This window comes from Dama dama, chromosome 8 (assembly GCF_033118175.1).
Source record: "Dama dama isolate Ldn47 chromosome 8, ASM3311817v1, whole genome shotgun sequence".
Lineage (NCBI taxonomy): Eukaryota > Metazoa > Chordata > Mammalia > Artiodactyla > Cervidae > Dama > Dama dama.
This window is the reverse complement of record NC_083688.1, coordinates 43,999,186-44,019,867: the sequence shown is the minus strand read 5'-3', so window position 1 is coordinate 44,019,867 and position 20,682 is coordinate 43,999,186. Positions and strand designations below refer to the sequence as shown.

The 20,682-nt window shown below is 37.3% G+C and overlaps 1 protein-coding gene across 4 annotated transcripts in view; it reads right to left on the bottom strand.

Moving 5' to 3' along the window:
- Nucleotides 1–20,682, bottom strand: part of ALS2 (alsin Rho guanine nucleotide exchange factor ALS2) — a 58,827-nt gene that overhangs the window by 25,656 nt on the left and 12,489 nt on the right. For all 4 annotated transcript variants that reach the window (XR_009693878.1, XM_061149004.1, XM_061149001.1 and 1 more), the window contains exons 3-11: nt 20,331–20,485; nt 16,545–17,482; nt 13,061–13,418; nt 11,537–11,705; nt 10,571–10,667; nt 7,468–7,545; nt 4,571–4,753; nt 2,700–2,871; nt 419–599 (exon numbers count right to left, since the gene is read on the bottom strand). Coding sequence is in view for 3 of the 4 variants with exons in the window: in XM_061149004.1 (XP_061004987.1) it covers nt 419–599; nt 2,700–2,871; nt 4,571–4,753; nt 7,468–7,545; nt 10,571–10,667; nt 11,537–11,705; nt 13,061–13,418; nt 16,545–17,482; nt 20,331–20,485 (2,331 nt within the window). In the remaining variant the exon portion in view is untranslated. The remainder of the gene's footprint in view (nt 1–418; nt 600–2,699; nt 2,872–4,570; nt 4,754–7,467; nt 7,546–10,570; nt 10,668–11,536; nt 11,706–13,060; nt 13,419–16,544; nt 17,483–20,330; nt 20,486–20,682) is intronic.

The following is a 20,682-nucleotide window of genomic DNA, read 5'->3' as shown; positions in this document are numbered from 1 at the left end:
CACAACAGTGAAAAGCAGGCATTGGAAGAGCTCCATATTTACAATCATTAGTTGATCTTAAAATAGTGTTTACTTATTTCTTCAAATTTTAGTATAATTTATTTAAGTACAAAATTGTTCTCTAAAGAGCCATCTTTATTATAGTACATTTTGTAAATTAAGAATACTGCTATCATTCTGCTAGAATGCAGAAGGAAATTTGAGAATGCATTATTTTTTTTAAAAAATTTCCCCTCTTAGAGCAAACTAAAATTGTAGTGATGTGGAGCTATATAGTTGTCTTAAGATTAAAGCACTGCTTTGCAATTTCTATTACCTTATAGAACTCTCCCTAATCTAGTCTCTTCTGATTAAGGAGCTGTTCTCCTTGGCAGAATAACCCTGCAGAGACTGAACATGACACGGACTGGATACTTGCTCTGTATAACTATCCAAGAAGAGACTTGCATGCTTCAGGATGACCAAACTCCTGGCTTCCTTTACCCCCTGAAGGAAGCTGCTCAGTGAGGTTCCATGCTGACCAATGAGGTAACACAGCTTGCTGAATCGGCTTGCCACTTCCTGCAACAGCTGGACTGTATTTGCAGTGCCCAGATTTTCTGGAACAAAACGATGATGATGATAACATAACCTAAAGACTCATTATATAAATACTTTCTTATGATCAAGATTATGAATTTTCCTTTACTAAAAATTCTTAACATGTTGAAATGGACTCTCAACTATGGAACCAAATAATCACAGTGCTTAAAATGCAGAGATTAGTGTCCAGTCATTTCAAGAACTTGTTAAAAACACATTCATGGAACCCCTACAGATTCTGACTCAGCGGACCAGAGTTTAGACACCAAGATGGATATTTTTTTTTAGAGCGCTTTCCAGGTAATTCTGAAGACCAGCCAATATTTGATAACCACTGTGGTAATCCAACTCTCATCTTGAAGCCAAGTCTTCTAAGGCCAAGGGAAAGGAAGTGAAATATCTACCTTTATACAACTGGTTAGTAACAGCCAGGAATTAAATTCACTTCTATAGCAATACCTCTGTCAACATTTCCCACTTTTACACTGACTTCAGTTCTGCTTGCCCCCTGGATATGCCCTGCCTTTCCATGGAAAGAAAAAGATTCCAAAAAGGTTGCCTTTGACCAAGATAGTCTAAGATTGACTTAGACTGCCTTGGTTACTCTTAACTTTATAAAGCACATCAGGAGACTACTACTTTTTCCCAGTCCAAAACACCCAATTTGCAGGACTTCTCTCTAAGCAGTGAGGCTGATAAGCAGACCACATGAAACCAATATAGAAATCAGGACTCAGAATAGGAAACAGACAGGTTTCACTTTCCTTTCAGAGCAATCCAGGAAGCTTCCAGCTTGGACTGCTTCCTATCTCTTGCCAAAGTACTAGGCCCACCCATTGGAGGAGAACTTATAGAACGGGAACTCTACAACATTTAAAAAAGCAAAACATGTTAAAAACAAAAACAAATGCTGACTGTCTCCAGCTTATGTAGAGACTGAATTCAGAAAGACTGTAAGTTAGTTGTTTGAAAAATAGATATTTTCCCATTAAAAACAATGGACTGACCTACACAAGCCAATGTCACCCTAATGTGGAAAAATGATGCATGAATAGAGCACAATTTAAGTAGTAGAGTACTGGTCTGAATTCTGTGGCCTCACAGGGGGTCAAGGAGTTCAGGTGAATGAAAGAGAAAAAAGGTCCTTTCCATTTTCTGAGAGTAGGGTCAAACCTACAAAAGCTTTTGACTAGGGGAAGTTAATCTTTAATAGCCCACCCGCCCATCTCCATTCTGTATTCCTTTATAACCTCCTGGAGACCCCAGTATTGTATTTCTAGACAGCAGGACCCCATTGAGGACCACTGTAATCTATTTTCTCCATATTATCTCCTTACCTTCAATCCCTGTTGTCACTGATTACAGCTAAGGGATAAGATTTAATCAATTTCTGCTAATGTTGGGGGTAAGATCCTTAACACTCTTACAGTTATTCACACTTTGAGATACTACTTGTAAATTCAAATGAAGTTCTACTTGATAAAATTCTAAGAAGCAGAGCAAAGAAAATGAAAATTTGGAGTAGTATATAAGCTATCTTGGGGCTTGCCTGGTGGCCTAGATGGTAAAGAATCTGCCTTCAATGCTAGAGACCCGGGTTTGACCTCTGGGACCAGAAGATCCCCTGGAGAAGTGAATGGCAACCCATTCCAGTATTCTTGCCTGTAGAATTCCATGGAGAGAGGAGCCCGGTGGGTTATAGTCCAAGGGGGCCTCAAAGAGTTGGACATGACTGAGTGACTAACACTTCCACTTTACACTTTTTTGGTATCTTAGAACTAATGCGGCTAGAAGTGTTGTTTAGAAGTCTGACTCCTAGGATCAACTGTTCCACAGTTGCTCTGCTTCTCTGCCACGGGTCTTATGAAAGCTCCATGTTTCTACTTCCACAAGTAACAGGAGCTCTAGGGGTGCCAGGATAGGGAAGCTGGGCTATCAGCAAAGACGAAATGGCTTGTAAGCTGTTGACCACTTGGGCACAAAAAGAGACTGGAAAGAAAGGAGCAGAGTACAACTCAAACAAAAAGTTTTCTTTATTTGTGATATAGGAAAAAGAGGTAAAACAAGACTCCTGATAACTGACTGGCTGGAAGAGTGGAGGGGGAAGTTCTACTTACCTAAACCAAGAAGAGGCCTGAGAATCTGGGACTTGATATCACTTAGTTTTGAATAGAAGCGTCTTTCAGTAGTAGCCAACTCATGGAGACTGGCAATATATCCCATAATGTTTTTGTCCACCAAGGCTAGATAACTGTCTTTTCCGGCTGTCACTCTGCTTATATACCCAAGCTAAAACAGGAGAAGAAAGAGATTAAAGATAAAATCTAATTTACTAGCAGTAATTTGGGCACTGAAGTTGGTTCATAACAGCTGGTGAGAGCCAACAGCTAACTACGTAGGAATTCTGCAGCAAGTTGGTTATTAAATCATTAGTAGTTTGAAAGTGGCAATACTGAAATTTACAAAAAAAAAAAACCCACAAAACTGGAAAACATTACAAATCAGAACTTTTGAGTTTACTTTGATGTTTAGGGCTGGTTTACCAGTATACTGTTGTTATATAGTTATAACACAATATATATATAACTATAAACATCTGTAGTATTATTTATTGCCACAATACCTTTTATTTCACTTTACACATAGTTAGAACCACTAATACTCTAAATATACAAAGATCCAAATGATACAAACACATGTCTCAGGACTTCTTTTCACATGAAACAGATGAGAGCAGAGACCATCTCTATGCTGTATGTCAAAATACCAAGGATCTAGGAGTTATATTTTTAAAGTACAATAGAAATAGATTTTCTTTAAAAGTGGACTTTGTCATTTATTCATGATAGCACTGAACAAAAACATTTGATGTCTTTGTCACATATCCCTATTAAACTAGGCAACCAAGTTGCAGGCTCAATACACTATTAAGAGCCCATGATAACTAAAGACACAGATTGAGCCTCACCAATTTCATCAGCCCATTTCATCCTTTACCTGGACTGTGGAATCTTTAATGAGGAATGTGGAGTCAGGGCCAAGAACTACAAAGAGTCAATTAGTATGTCTGGAATAACAGGCTATATACAGGTCAAGAGTCAAATCTTGGCCAGTGTTACCTTTAGCAAGAAAGATCTTGCCCTTATATATAGCCACAATTACATATTTAGCCAGAAAAACAAAGGGTTAAAAAAAAAAAAAGTCCATAGGATATATTATTCAGTAAGAATAAAAAACCCAGAATGCACAAGCTTTGAAGGTTAATTTCCTTGCAATGTTGTGAGGAAAAAGAAAACCAGAAACAGACCAATGGTATTAAGTTTAAGAAAAAGAGGTAAGTAGTAGGAAAGCAGATAAATTCAGATCAACAAAGGAAAAATAAGCTAACAGTAGTAAACAAAAGAAAAAGCTAAGAGACGATGGTAAGAGATGGGAAACAGCACTGTTGGTGGCCTGTCAGGTCTGCCATGAGCCCACCTCAGGCCCCTGCAATTTTCACTTTCTACTAACAGTTAAAAATTCATTATTCAACTTCTATTCTGATTCATTTCTGAGGACTCCATAAACACAGTCAGAAAACTTTGCTGTGAAATAAGTACTTTTAATATTCCTATGTGAGGGTGTTATATCAACAATTATTTATAAAAGTATTTACTTCAACAAATATTTATGAAAGGTATTTATAAAAGAGGATACAGCTGTAAATGAGAGAGCTTAAAATCCCTACTGTAATGAATTTTACAGTTAAGGAGGACAGACAGTAAACAAAATAAGTAAACTCTATAGAGGGTGAGATGATGATATGCAATGTAGAGAGAAATAAAGCAGGAAAAGGAGATGAGGAGTGAAGGGGGATGGGAAGTGGTTTGCAGTTTTAAATACATTAGTCAGGGACACTAAGTATTAGGCATACATACAAACAGCAACAGAAACAAAAGATTTCTCATGTGTTACAGGATGTGGGCCTTAGGATCTAATTCCTGTTCACCTTACTACAGGAGAGAAGGACTGGCATCTTAGTACCACTGTGATTCTCTGGAAGGCTGTCACCTTCTGTTGGGTCCTGCCGGCCACTGTAACATAACCCAGGCTGGAAGTCTTCGGTATCCACTAAAAACAGGGAATAATCCTGGCCTGCAGCCACACTCCAGACTCCATTTTCACTGTTCACCTGCAATGACAGGAAGACATGTCTGTCTGAGATGAAGGAATCAGATGCAACTCCAAGTCCACAATAACTAGAATGTTAGGTTACCTGAACAAGTGGAATAAAAGTTAGTCACATCTCAGAGGGCAAGACTTACCCAGAAATGTACCCAGAAACGTACCCAATCAACTGAAGAACAGATGCAGCAGTGAAAAGGAACCCTGTTCAACCAGTAAATGTAGAACTGGATTGTTCTATAAAAAACTGAAAAATTGGAATTCAAAAAGAAAAAAACCATACATTTGATATTTTAATTGTTCTTTTTGGAAGCTGTCATAGGACTTAGCTTGTACTACAATCAAAGACCCAGAAACTTGTAGAGTCCTATTCTGACAGCTAGGACACACCTTTGTCCATTCATATTCTGCTATGTACACAAAAATCAAGGTAAAAAGAAAACCTAACTAGGCTAAATTCCATTCTGGCCAACTAAACCCATGGGTGCTAAAACTGCTTTCTGACTTGGAACTCACTAACTCTCTCATATGACTTCACTGCGTCCCTGGATGCTGCAATAGGCAGAACCCCTTAAAAGCCCATCTACAGGGATCCCCTAGACCAATGGTGCTCAACAAGAAGCTTTTGCAGCAGCAGCAACAATCATCTAGGAACATGTGAGAAATGCAAACTCAGGCCCAGAGCCATTGAGTGGAGGGACTGGGTGGTCAGCTTCGACAAGCGCTCCAGGAGTTTCTGATACACGCAAAAGTCTGAGAATCACTGCCCTAAACCAACGGCTTCAGGTTTCCGGGATTCCAGGTAGTGATTCAGGAGCCACCATGGAAAGGCAGCTGCCTGGGTTCTATCCCCACCCACCTCCATCCTTCAACTAAGACAGCCCCACAGTTATCTGTTTTAGGTAGGGGATCCAGCACAAGGTTTCGCCTGAAGGAAGGGTCCTGCTGTGAGAACTACTGCCCCAGCAGCAGTCCTGCAGGCCCAGCTTCAGCCGTGACTCGTGGAGCAATAAAGCAAAAACTGTCTAATCTTGAGATTACGTGTCTAGATCTGGTTCACATTCTGGGCGATTAGGTGACAGTGTGTGACTGACTATCACGCACATCTCCACTACTTTACAGTTATCCTCTTCAGGCATGACATTATCTTCTCAAATTCAGGTTATCTATAAAACTGACTTCCTGCTAGTTTTCCAAAGAATGAATTAAAATTTTTGCAGGAGGAAAGAGTCATCTTCCTAGTTTCTAATCAAAACTAATTCAGGTCTCACTCTGACTTGATTTTAATTCACACATTAATTAAAATGACTTCAAAATAATTTTCTCAAATAAAAAACCAAAATAAAACCTCCCCCCAAATAAAGGCCAAAATCACGATGCTATATTTTCAGAGGTATAGGTAAAGAGTAATGAAACTAGAACCTTATAACAAACTCTATTCTCTCTTGTCCGACTCTAAAATGTTAAATAAAAATTGTATTTCCAGCATCTCCATGCTGGATTATAAAACTTTTCTTAGTAGGAATATAAGAATGTTCTAATTTATTCAAATGAACAGAAAACAAGAAACAATGATTTACCATATTTTTATTTGTAATAAAATATCAGAAATTGAATTTGTTGTTCAGTTGCCAAGTCATGTCCAACTCAACAGGATGTGCTATTCAAAACTGAATAGCTTACCACTAAAACATTTTATGCTAAAAATATTTAAGATTGGAGCTAGAAATAACAACTGTTCTGTAATGTTTCATTTAAGTCTTTCCTTCCCAGTAAAATTAGTTCACTGGAAGGAAAGGCAACAGGTAAAGGTCTTATGTAGTGATGGATGCACAGTGTACACTGAATACATGAATCACTGGAACATGTATTAACTGTAGCTTATATTTTGAATCATGTTCCTGAAACTGAAGTAAACATCCTGTTCTAGTCTCTAATACTCTCAGGGCAGAGAGCATGCATCAGGATGGAGAGGATTCAAACTACGAACACATGAGCCCCATATCCCATTCTCTTAGGCTACTGGGCTATCATCATGCCTACTCTGCCCACAACACATCCACTCCCAAAACAAACAGATCTTATATGAGGAGTCAATACTACTGATGAATTTTGCATTTCTGCAGAATGTTGTGACAGAAAAAAAAGGTTGAGAAACAGTCCTCTAAAACTGCACCCATTACATAAACTAAAACCAATTCATATAGCAGTAAAGAAATTATACTTTTAGCTTCCCTATAGAAAACAAAAAGGGTTACAAAAAGGTTTTACTACTGTGTACGTAAAAACAAAACAAACTATCAAATAGTATTATGTAAAAGTTACACTTAAAAAAAAGTCAAACTTAGGTGAGAAGTCAGAGTAGGCATTATGTGGTAGTATAAAGCTTAGAAGTTAACCTCACAGTTTAAGAAATATTTGCTTTAAAATAACCTGTTCATTTTTACTTAAAAAAAAAAAAAAAAAACCAGAACTATGAATACTTAGTGAAGTTAAGAAAAAAAGAAATATTAAAACAAACTAACACATCAAAAATGGGAACATTTTGCCTGAAAACAAGCAGCTTCAGTTTTCAAAAAATTTTAATGTATGTGATAACAAACAGGTTACAAGCATACAATTCTCCTAATTTTATAAAACAAGAATTGGAGAAATATAAAGTGTTATAACTTAGAATTCTGGAATAAGTTGCTATAAAAGTCATCAAGGTTACAAAAGTACCTTTGCAAGACGGGGAACTGTTGTTGGAAAATCAGAATGCCCAAGTTGACCAAAGGTGTTGCTCCCCCATGAGTAAACCTATTAGAAAACCACAGGAAAGTAGGTAAGAGATGTGACACTGATTTTTGCATGCCAATTCTGAACTTTTATAATAACACATATATACCAACAGTTACACACAAATTACTTATCCTAGTCTTTCAACTCTTTAGAAAATTCATTTTAACTAACATTTCTCAGGAGTTTATTACCTGCCAGGCACTGTTCTTAATATACTTTCTGTGTATTAATTAATGTTTCACTATCACACAATCTTTTTTTTTTTTAACATATAAGGGAATTGGCCCAGAGAGGTCACAAATTTTCTAGGATTTAATCCCAGGAACTATCCTTTACTGCCTCTTATAAAGAAAGTGATTTTTAAAAATAAAGCTAAGTACCATGATGGAAAAAGGAATCACAATTCTTTATTCTGTGGACACAACTCCTGTCCACAGAATAAAGTCGTTCCTATGGAACGACTAGAAAGCTTTTCATTTATGAAGAATCACTGCAGGAGAAGCACAAAGCACCTATGCTCTACTAAAGACAAAAAAAACAACCAGATTACAGTAACTATGCTTAACGCAAATGATTTTGTTTATTCTGATTATAAAAGCAATTCATAACCACCGTACAAGACTGTGACAGTACAAAGCAACAAAAAGAAAGTGAAAACAACTAATGAACCACCCACTCAGAGACAACTCTTACCTTGTTTTAGGAACATACACATATATAATTCCAGAAATTGTATTATCTACTATGTATAATGAATATACAAAATGCAAAGTGTAAAGTGGGACTCTACTATCAATGCTGCTTTGTGACCTGATGCTTTTTATGTAATGCTCTGTGCACTGACATCTTTCTAGGTCAATAAGTATAGAGCTACGGTATCATTTGTAACTATGTGAAACTCCACTGTGGGTGTTGTTTAATCAATTACCTAATGAGGTAAGTATATTTATTAATAATTTCTTTCCAATTACTTAAGGTAAAAATTCATTAAAATTCTTTATATATATATAAATATAACGTATCTATTTCCTTAGGATAAATCCCTAAGCAAAGAACTTGCCGTCAGTGAACACACACATTCTGATTTCTGCTATACACCAACAAGCTGTCTACCAGCAAAGTCCAACTTACATTCCCACCAGCAATGTGTGCACCTTTCCCCACATCCTCACCAACACTTAGCATTAAATGCAATCCCTGCTAATCTGATGGGTGAGAAAATTTTGTTTTAATTTAAATTTACTCACTGAGTAGCTGACCATCTTTTGTTGCTGGTTACTTCTATTTTTTCTTCAGTGAATGCAATATTAATGCTCTTAAACAATTTTTCTTTATGGATCAGGTCATATGTGTTACAATGTTTTTCCCCATATGCATCTTAAATTTGTTTGTGGGGTTTTTTGGTTTGTGTTTAGGTTTTTGCTGTGTGGGACTGTTGAATTATTATTGTAGACAAACATATGTATCTTTACTTTCTAATTTCTGGTTTTGATGTCATATCTTTTTCTATTCCTAAGATTACTGAAAAAATAAATCACCTAAATTTGTTCTTACACATGTAAAGTTTTATTTTTTAACATCTAGATCTTTACTCCATCCAGAATTAGAATATGTAAAGTTTTCTTAATTTTCTTCTGCAGATAAGAAGCCAGTGCTTCCAACAGTATTTATTGAACATTGTCTTGTTTCTCCACCTGATCTGAAATGCCTACTTTTTAAAATTTTTTACATTTATTTTTTAATTGAAGGATAACTGCTTTACAGAATTGTGTCGATTGCTGCCAAACACATGTACACCTATGGCTGATTCAGAATGCTGAAATGCCTACTTTTTATCACAGACTAAATTCTTATATATACTTGTGGCTATTTCTAGTCTATAGTGTATTTCTGTTACAATAATCTGTTTGTAGTTTTGTAATATGTTTTATAAGGCTAATGCTTTCTTTTTCAGAATTTTTGTGGCTCACCGCCTTTGTTTCTTCTCCTAGAATAATTTTGGGAATCATTTTATTAAGCTGTAAATATTATATTGGAATATTCTGGGGATAGTACTGAATTTACACTCCACTAATTTAATGATCTAGAAGAAATGGCATTTTTGCAATGTTCAGTCTTCTCATCTAAAAATAAAATTTTTCCCTCTTTACTATTTTCTAACTTAGAAGAGTTCTTGAATTTGTGTTATGTGGGCTCTACACTTTTCTTATTAACAATGTTCCTATTTCCTTAACACTTTTGTTGTAATTGTGAACAGCTTTTTTTTTCCTTAAGCATGCTTTCTGCTTTACTTTATGTATTTAAGAAAGCTCGCAATTTTTACGTTTATTTTGTAACTTACCAACTTTCTATTTTCTTATTTTTAAGGCTTTTTGATGATTCATCACATTAATAACAAATTATCCTTTTCTTTGCTAATATTTATATTTATTTATATGAGCTATAATGGCTTTTTGGTGAGACTATTATGTCATATTTAAAACATTTAAAGTGTTTAGGATCTTTTACTGACTTTTTATAGCAAGATAAAGAATCATTATATGAATACATTTAAGAGTTAAGTTTAAAAATCTACCTTTCTCAGAAGGATTTGTGTATGTGGGCATGGTTTTAAATGATTCTGGAGGTCACTTTCAGGTCTCACAATTTTAAGAGAGAAATGCCTTCTGTTTTCTTACTGTCTTAAATAAGTATTTTCTTCGTCAAGAAATAAAAGTTTACCAATACCTTAGAAAACTCTGAGTTCTATTTTTCCATAAGAGCACATTATAAAAAGCTTCTCTGTCAAGCAGACCAGTGTTGAATCCAAACTCTACAGTCACACATGTGACTTTAGCCAAGTTACACAATTTCTCTAGACCTCCCTTTCCTCACCTATAAAATGGAAATAATACAATGCAATGTAAAACACTAAAAAGATCAAATGAGATATAGGATTGTTGCCTGACATACAGCGGGTAAGATTCTCAACAAATGATAGTCTAATCTCATCATGCTGGTCTTTCATGAAATCAAGATCAGCTTTTAATAGTTTGCCTCCTACCTGGGATTTTGCAGTAAGTGCAAGAGAATGGTAACCACCTGCCTCCAGATGGATTACTTCTTTACCATCCAGACATTTTACACACAATGGTTGAAGCCTTAAAAAAAAACATACACACATACACACAATCTCAGAGTAAGAAGTATTCTCAGCAAGAATCATGGACTTTCTCAAATTATAAATGCTTTCAAGTAAAAGTAAATATTTCCAAAAAAAATTAAAATAAAAATACTGGATTTATATTCAATCTACTCCTAAATATAAGTAATTTTAAATGGTTTCAATTTAATCTTTGTCTATTAATCACTAATTCACCACCATAATTCAGAATCTATTAAGAATCATAAAACAACTAAATGATTCATATGGCAGAGAGTATACTTTTTAATGAATTAGGTGCTTTCACTCTGCTAAGGAGAAAAGAGACATTTATATTAACTGTTTTAGATAATCATTCTATTTACACACTTTTATAAATATTTATTGCTAATATCAAAAGAATTTCTCTTAAAACAGTTTTTCCATGATATACATGAATAGACATGGTTTAATACAGTGGTTATAGTTATTTTGGCAGCAGCAGATAGACCTCTTTCAGGTTAAGAAAACTGTTGGTTCTTTTTTATAAGTTAAAAACGTGAACCATTCACATGTTCCAGTGACATGTAATCTTATCCCGAACACCCCTTTCTGCATTCTAACATGAATAAACATCAAAGAAGAGATGGAAAAATATACCATGGATACTTCAGTCCTTTATTGTTAGGAACAAATTCAAAACTAAGAATGATTGGGGGGAGCAGGTGGTGTTTGTTTTGGTTTTTTATCAGAGTTAATGGTGTATAACAATCTAGAGCTAGAAGGGACCAGATTTCCTCCAGGAGGAAGTGGAGATCTGGAGACCTTCAAGGGAGAGAAGTTATTTGTTTAAACTAATGCCTAACAGTAAACACTGGCAGCACTCACCTGGGCAGAACATCACCATGCCCCAGCTGTCCTTCCTTCCCCTTCCCCCAGGTCCACACCTCTGTTCTCAGAGAAGGCAGGAGCGCATCTGCTTCTCCACTGTATGTCGGGGTCAGAACCACCGTTCGAGTTTTCACCCGTGCCGCTTTCCTCAGGAGTCTGGGCGAGACTGAAAACAAACCAGAAATATCATGAGGGAACAGACAGGTGAGAAGAAAGGTACCGTTTTAATAAACTGTTGATTTTCAAGAAAATATACTAACATGATATTTGTGAAGCATATTCTATAGGTTCGCTGCAAAACTGGGGATTTAGTGAGTTTGGTAAATACTGCCTACTACATTCTTTCTTCCCGCCCCTGTGGAGATTCACACACACACTTATTAGCATGCTAAAGGTACGGACAAGTCCTGCAATTAAAAGCCATGTTTAAAGTTGTTTAGTCCTACCCCACTTCCAAGCATTTGGCCACAAAATTCTTTTCGGTACATTTTTTATGTAGAATGGCTATGTGACATCTTATGTAACTGGTATTCTAAAGAACAAGCTTAACAAAGGACTACACTAAGGCTAAGAAATATTTCTTCCATGTCAAAGCAAAATTAAAAGTAAAGCTTTTCCAAATGAAGGTCTTAAGTTCAAGCATGCTATAAATATTGTAACAAAAGATTTACTTTAGACATAAAGTGTTAAAGTTTCTAACTAAGAAAATGGTTATGAATGAGAAATACTAAAAAGCTTTTGTATTTTGCCTGCTAACTTTATTTTATAGAGAACTTCATCTTTTAAAAAAGAATGCTGACATCTTTTACAGTGTTCTAAAGGAGAAGGCACTAGCACCCCACTCCAGTACTCTTGCCTGGAAAATCCCATGGACGGAGGAGCCTGGTGGGCTGCAGTCATGGGGTTACGAAGAGTCGGACACAACTGAGTGACTTCACTTTCACTTTTCACTTTCATGCACTGGAAAAGGAAATGGCCACCCACTCCAGTGTTCTTGCCTAGAGAATTCCATGGATGGGGGAGCCTGGTGGGCTGCCATCTATGGGGTCGCACAGAGTCGGACATGACTGAAGTGACTTAGCAGCAGTAGCAGCAGCAAATTATACCAAAGGCTGTTATAACACAGTGCAAATCTTGTACACCAATCTGGTGACAGACTGTTTTGAAGAAAATCATCAAGTGTCACTAAGTACAGACTCAGTCACTTGATCATTAAGTTGTGGGTCACAAAGAAAGTGATCATCACTGGCTAAGAATTACAACCTTTTCTGCTGAGTGTGCCACTAGCTTATACAAGGTTCATAAGCAGAAGCATGTATCATGAAAAAGTGAGGGTCCAAAATTATTTCTAAAGCACAGTAATATGCAACTTTAAAAAATTAATTAATGAAATAAATTTTGATATTTGAATATGCTAACTTTAGTAATTAAGAAAGCAAATTTATTATAACACAATATGTGATGTCAGGAGCATCTTGGATTCACCAGAAGTAAGCTCACAAAAGCTAGTTGTTCCCTCACCTTGTGACAACAAGCCAGGGAGAGAGAGTCTTCGGCTGCCTCCCTCAGACTCTTCTTCTCTGATATCCACAAGACTTGAACTCTTCTTTCCTTGCATTGACTCCTGTTTGACCTGTTCTTCTCTGCTATCTTTCAGACCTTCTGGGCCTATGGAACTGCTGCCTGCCAGAGCTCCAGGCTCACAAGGGGCTGCACTGTAAAAGTTCATAACTTTCTTGAGAGACAAGGCCCCAGCTTCATACGTAGCGGCCACTCTCACACCAACAGCAGATGCGCAAGAGACCACCAGGCTGTTGAGGGCGGAAGTGCTCGTGGTCGGCGGGCTGTGTAGGTTAGGGATTGCTGCTTCCACAAGAGGCTAAAAAAACACACATAAAACAGCATGTAAAAATACAATCCCTTACACAACAAATAATCAATAAAGAGAAAACGTAACATCTACCACTATTCGCAAATATAAGACTCTAAAACAGGAGGTCTTCATCTCCAACCTAAAGGTATCCCTTCTTGATCATGTACTTAACACATTTATATGGAAGAGAGTACTCGAAATACAGTTCCTTATAAAAAGTACTTCCTTTTGTTTGAGTGGGATCTTATCATGGGATTTAAAAATAAGTTCCAGCTGCTTTATAAAATAAAACACAGTGGAGGGGAGAGGGGAGGGAAGGTATGAAAACAAAGCCTTTAACATGAGGCAATTGCCCTGGATAGAAGGCCGAAAAAGTGTAAGCTTTACTATTGATCACTACTAGGAAAAATTATACAGGTTTCTACTAAGAAATTATAAGAAAAAAATTCAATTTTAAGAAAATTCTATTTTAGGCTTTTCCTAAAATACTGTATAGACAGAAATTTATATATAGCATACAAAGGCAGAGGAATAAGCTATGTCTCTAAATTATCAGCCCCCAAATTATGTTTTGGCGTTTATGCCCTCCTACTATCTCATCAGGAGTTATTTTCCATGACCCAGGCACAAGGTAAACTGAAAGATTACCTTTGCTCTCATTGCCAGTGAGTAATGTGGGAGGCTAATCATTAAACATTTGGATCCAATGTGCTCAGTGTTATTCACAGCTGTATTAGAAAGCTAACTAAAGTTTTCTGGTATCTTAGTGAAAGATCAGTTAAAATTTACTCTGAGCTGTCAAGCACCACTGCTTACTAAAAAAGATAAGCTTACTAACCCACACGAAAAGCTTTTGGTTTATGAGCACAGGTCACAGTGAAAATTTTGTTTCCTATGCTACCCAAATATCCCAGAGGTGTGGGTATGCGCACATGTGTGTGTATGTGTGTGTGTGTATAATATTTCTTCATTCGTCCTGAATTGCAAACCAAACCCCCCATTTTTAACACTGGCTTCTGCTTTTCTTACAGGAAATAATTCCTGTTCCCTGCAGTGTCTGACATGTAGTAGGCACTCAACACATTTTGGTGAATTAAATACTAAATTCAGAAGTACCACTTCTGTGTGAGTCTTTAATTAAAATATCCAACAAAATAAACAAATAGACCATATAAAAAAAGTTAAATACAAAGTCTATCACTTCCTTGGTAACACAGTTCCCATGATAACATGTTCAGAAAAACTAGTGCTGCTACTTCCACCCTCTATTTACAAACACTCATAGGTGGTGCTATCTGGTAAAAACCCGCCTGCCAATGCCAAAGCAGGAGACTGAAGAAACGCAGGTTTGATTCCCGGGTTGGGAAAATCCCCTGGAGGAGGGCGAGGTAACCCATTCCAGCACTTCTTGCCTGGAGAACCCTATGGACAGAGGAGCCTGGCGGGCCATAATCCATAGCGTCGCAAATAGTTGGGCAGACTGAAGTCACATTAACAGCATGCATATGATAGAAGCTGCAACAGTATTAGGGGTGACTGGCTTAGGGAGGTCCTAGCGTCAGGCTCAGGACAATTTAAAAAAAAACAACTCTACCTTATATAAACTTTAAACTATTGTCTTAATTTGCTCCTCTACTTAATTACATTTAACAATTCATAAAATAAGTAAATAAAAACACATGCCCAGCAATTCTGACAAAAGACACAATTTTAGTAGTCCCAGTCAGTAAAATTCAATAATGAGACATATGCGTCATTACCAAATACTTTGGCTTATTTCATAAATGTGTGATATTCTTTCAGTCACATCTGGCCAGAAGAAGAAAAGACTCATCCTAGGCTCCATAAATTCCTAAGGGTTAGCTGTGTGACTGAGACACTATTTACAAAGATGAGTGAGTTACACTTAGCTACACACACACTGCTGAAACTAGCACAGGTAACCAAAGCTTTACATGTTTAACCAAATGACTGGGTCCTAAGAAAAGTGCAATTTCAATGACAATCTATTAATCAAATAAACAGTACAAAATAAACTTTTAACTTCAATTTTAACAAATCAAATGAATGACTTCTGATGTCAAAATCTAACTTTTTTATTAGCATGCACAAGTCCTGTTAAATTATTACTTTCACTTTGTTTATACTTCCCTTTCTTTCTCCAAACAGCTTCTTAACTAAAAAAAAAAAAGAAAAAATCAAATATCTACAAGGTTCAGGAAATAGACTGAAATAAAGACTGTTTCTGAAAACACCTCTAAGCCACATTTCTATCCTGAGCCAGCAAACAGTAAGGAAGAGTCAAGAGGCAAAGTGGTTTCAAAAACCTGAAAACAATGCCACAAGGTAGCTCTTTTATTTGAGTCTTAATCACTGACTCACCAGGGAAGTCCCTATGGTTAGATGTTTCTTTCTATTTAGATTTATTTTGGAAAAGCGAAAGCCTTCTACTGAGAGTAAAAAACCAAGTATCCTTTAGAACAATTTGTTTGAAGCAGGGAGACACAGTTTACTATATGCCCCTGGTAAATAGCTTCTCTCCACTTATTACATGTTTTCCAACTAAAAATAGTTTAAACAAGTTGAAAAAAAAAATTAAAGCCTCCATCCAATGATTCCCAGTAAGGACCACTGATATAACTGAAAAGAATTCAAATATGTAATGCCAGTCAATTTTAAGCCTGCCCTCAATCGAGGGGTCCCTTGAGGTAGGGATCCCTACCACATAGCAAGCTTCCCTGATAAAGGAAAGGATTTTTCTCTAGACCCTGAAGAGTGCTGCAAGTACAGATCAGAGAATTCTTTGTGAATACACTGTCATGTCAGATCAAACTTTTTTGGGAGCCCAACTTAGCCAGGGGGGAAAAGTACTTGGACAAGAAAAATGGGATTTTGCTACTTATAAAACAAGCACAGTAATATCTTGCAACATCATAAAGGGCTGGAATTTGAACAAAAAGAGTAATTTTGAATCATTCCAGGGTTTTTCTGATCTAGGCTTGCATGATGAGATAGAATTATAGTCAAACTAAAAAAATTAAAAATGATACCAACCCTTAGGTATTTAAAGTTTCTCAAGAAAAACTCAGATGGTTCAACTCCAGAAACACCTTTACAAAATTTAGCAGGTACCTGAGATGGCATTGGCTTTTCACCGTTCTCGGAGTTTTCTCTTACTGAACGATCCGACAGTTTCTGCACATATTCATTTACTGCCTGACTGTCAGGGTATGATGGTAGACTTCTTGCAGAAGAAATTTCAGTTGTTCCCATGATATCTTGTGGGGAGGAAGTGGTCTGAACACTTGCGGTCTGAACATTTCCAACATTCAGTTCAGTAGCAGCAGGTGGCTCATTCTGCACAAGAGTGTTCTCAAACACTTCTCCCTGGCTGTCAAGGGTTTCAGAGGAGGGGCTGATGGTGGAGGTGGCCTGGATTTCTGCCTGGGACTCTGACAGTGTCACACCTAATGGACAACAGTGGCTGTCTGATATAATCACGTGGTCTTCCTTGTCAGTCATGGTAATTAAGAGCTGGCTGCACTGGTTGCATCTTTCTGGCACTGGCTTCAGATCCTGGGAAGGGAGGCACTGGACCAGCGCTAAGCTGTGGAAGGCACCGCAAGCAACCTGGAGCACTACTCGCCCAGCAAGGTGTTCCACCTTCTGTGGCTTTGTCACTGGGAAGGTGGTGGTGATGAGACCCAGCTGACAACCGGTACCCCACGCCCAGATCTCTCTGCTGAGGGACAATGCCAGAGTGTGCTCCTCACCACATGCCAGCTGCAAGATCCTGACCGCCAACAAAGGACTGCTCTCAGAGTCAGAAATGCTGACAGGCTTTGGCTCTGGAACATACGGCTGGTTAGCTACCGCACACTGGCCAGAAGAGTTCTCCCCCCACATGTACACCACACCACTGTCTGTGACCGCTCCGGTGTGGAAACTCCCTGTTGCCACGGTAACAACATACTGCCCGACCAGGGCATTCTCCAGAATGGGGCTGCTTGGACAAGTTTCTGCTGGCTCACTTCTCCAGGGGAGAGTCCCAAAGCTGTAGACCTCACCATCTGAGGGTTTAAAAACAAAACAAAACAGAAACAAAAAGTTAGTGAATTAACTAGATGTTTTCTCAGCTAACCTTTAGTACCCTCTAGGTTTAACAAAATAGACTTTCTTTTTCCTTTTCTTAATTTTCCAGAGCACAGCTATAGAAATTTGGTTCAAGCACATAGAATCCCATACTTACGAATCTTTTAACAAAGAACATCTTAGAACATTCAGAAATATGGTGACAATTTCTACAAACTGCAGGAGACAACTTCAAATGAAGGTGCTCCTCTTCTTCCGCCTCATTCTATAAACTCCTAGAACCAATCATTACTAACAGCTCTCATCGTAGGCTATTACAGAAGTGGATTCCAAGTTCAAACACAGAACATTGATCATGATAGGATCAGATAAAATTAGCAGAAGACAAAACAGACACATTCACTAATATCTACAATATTCACTACTAATGTTTAACAGAGCAGTAGATGAATATACAATGGCATAAAAAATACTAGAGATTCACTTTGGCCAAAATTATGAAATCAGCTTTATATAACACCTCCAGGTTGGACTGAAAGCAGCAATATTAATAATACATGACTGTCTTCATGTTTTGTACTATACCATGTATAATTTTTAAATATTATATATAGTATATATTGTGTACTAGACAGCCTTTCTGAGTTGCATTTAAAAAACACATCACAACAAAACAAAGTAAAACACAAACAAAGTCATTGACTAGGTAGCTTTAGACTGAAGGGTAACTGGCCAGCCCTTTAGAAATAAAAAGGAAGGCACCAGGGAGTTGGAGACATGAATGATGACAACCTATTTATGCTCACAAGTGCTATCAAGTCATAGTTTTACCGCAGGTACTGCAGGAATTTGGGGGCATGTATAAATGATCCATATTAGCTAAAAAATTTAAATGGGACAAAGATTTGGCCATGGATTTTAAAAAATATTAAACAAAGGCCACTATCCCTTCTTTCCTATATAACCAGGGACCTACCCATTTTTTTCTTAATTAATAAAGAAATGAGTACTATTCTTCCTCCACAAGCAGCGATTCAGTCACTGATGGAAAAAATGCTTATTTTATCTCAGGCCTATGATACATGGCAGATACAATTATATACTCAAATTAACCCACTACAAGATCTATGTAAAGAAAAACACAACAGCAGCTTTTGTTAGGGAATTTCTAATTTGGATAGAGTACTGAGAAAATAAGCTCACTGGTTAAGAGCTTTCAAACTTTTCTTCCCAAGTGATACACCTATCAGACTTGTTTACCAATATCACCATTCACCAAAACTTTCAATTGGTATTATTCCACTGGAATAAAAGGCTCTCTAGAGAAAACTGCAAAGAAATGAATATTTAGACATCATTTAAAAATAGTATCCCACAAAAACAGTGAGTCAATGAGGTGTCCTCACTGAATTAGGAGCTAATGGCTAACTTGAATAGAGACAAAGAAGCTTGAAATCTCTAGTATTCAATCAACACCATTTCCTCACTTAGAAAAGAAAGTATTGGAGATGTCTGTGCCATTTCAAGCTACACACTTGTGTTGAGAGGAGACTTTCTGTTACTTTGACACTTAAACCAGAATACTGCTTACACATGAACACAGGTTATTTACATATTTTTTTAAGTTTTCCCTCAGTTTTCCCAGCCTTTTAGGTTTGATTCTAGATGTTTAAAGATACCATGCTCATGAAGGATTCCTAAATAGCTTACTGAAGGGCTAAAATGACAACAGTAACAGAATTCCATTTATATATGCTTGAGAACTATAGATTTTGAAGCCCATAGTGTAGGTACTGAATATAGTTCACATTTAAAAAATAAGGCTTTTTCCAAATTTTGGCCTAATACAATAATAATGATAGTATTATGTATTATTATAATAAAAGTGACATAATAACACAGAAATTAGAAAGAAATCTATGTTTACCCCATAAAACCACCAAGGTCAGCTTTAAGCTTTGTTTCCTAAAATTTGTCTTCCCTTAGTTCCTACAAGGAAAATACCAAGGCATTATTAAATACTTAACAAATGCTTATAGAGCAGAAATTTATAAATTAGTGGGGTTGATGGCTGTCCTGACCCAAATCAAATTTACCATGACTGCGCTGGGAAAATGCCATCAAAATTAAAGGTAGCTCTCTATATAAATTATAGCCTAGGTTTCTGTTACAGATTTATAGACTGCATTATATTCTTATGAGCTGCCATTTATGCCTGAGAAAACCTGTACTAAGACAGTATAGCCAAGTGATTTTAAAAGCAGGCTTTGAAATCAGACTCTCTGGGTTCCCATCCTGACTCTGACCCTTTAAATAGCTGTGTGTGCTTGGGAAAGTGATTTAACCTCCCTGACCTTCAGGTTCCTCATCTGTGAAGTGGGGATAATAACAGCAGCTACCTCAGAGGGTGGTTGTCTGGACTCGATGAGATAATACATATAAAGTGCATAGCACAGTGCCTGGCACATATTGCTTAACAGACATTTGCTATTATTAGCATTATTACTCTGATACATTTAATGAACAAAGGTATAGCAACAGGATCTCTGAATACATAATCTTTCAAAAAATCTGATTTTTCATGTACTTATCACTACAAAAAAATTTCAGGTATAATTCTCCCTTCTTTCTAGCTAGGGAACATCTTAAATCTAAGAACTAATCTGATTTCTGATAAAGGGAGTAAGAACATATTTTGAACACAAAAAGAACACAAGCTCCAGCAAAGCCCACTCAGAGCCGCGGCACACGGGGGCTCGGCCGCCCTTGCGCTCAGACACGGCCCAGGGCCCCCGTGGGTGCTGGCTGAGCCGTCGCTCCCCGTACCTTCAGTCAGGAGCGCCCCGTGTCGCACTCCAAGGGCGGCGTGGAGGACAGTCTTTCCTCCCCAGCCTGGCAATCTCTCTGGTGCCACGGAACAGGACCCCGCCTGCCACACGTGCACCAGGCCTCTTTCTTTGGATCCTTCAGCCTCTGTGGAACTACAAACATCAAGAAAAATAGCTTAATTGTTTCTGTAGTTCAGAACTATACCTTTTGTCCTTAATACTGTCATGAAGATTTATACCTTTTACCAGTACATGGGTAACTGGGTCAAACAGGTTAGCACCTATTTTATGACTTGGTTATGACACAGAAGCAGAGGCAAAACAACTATTTATATGAGACCCTGAGGACA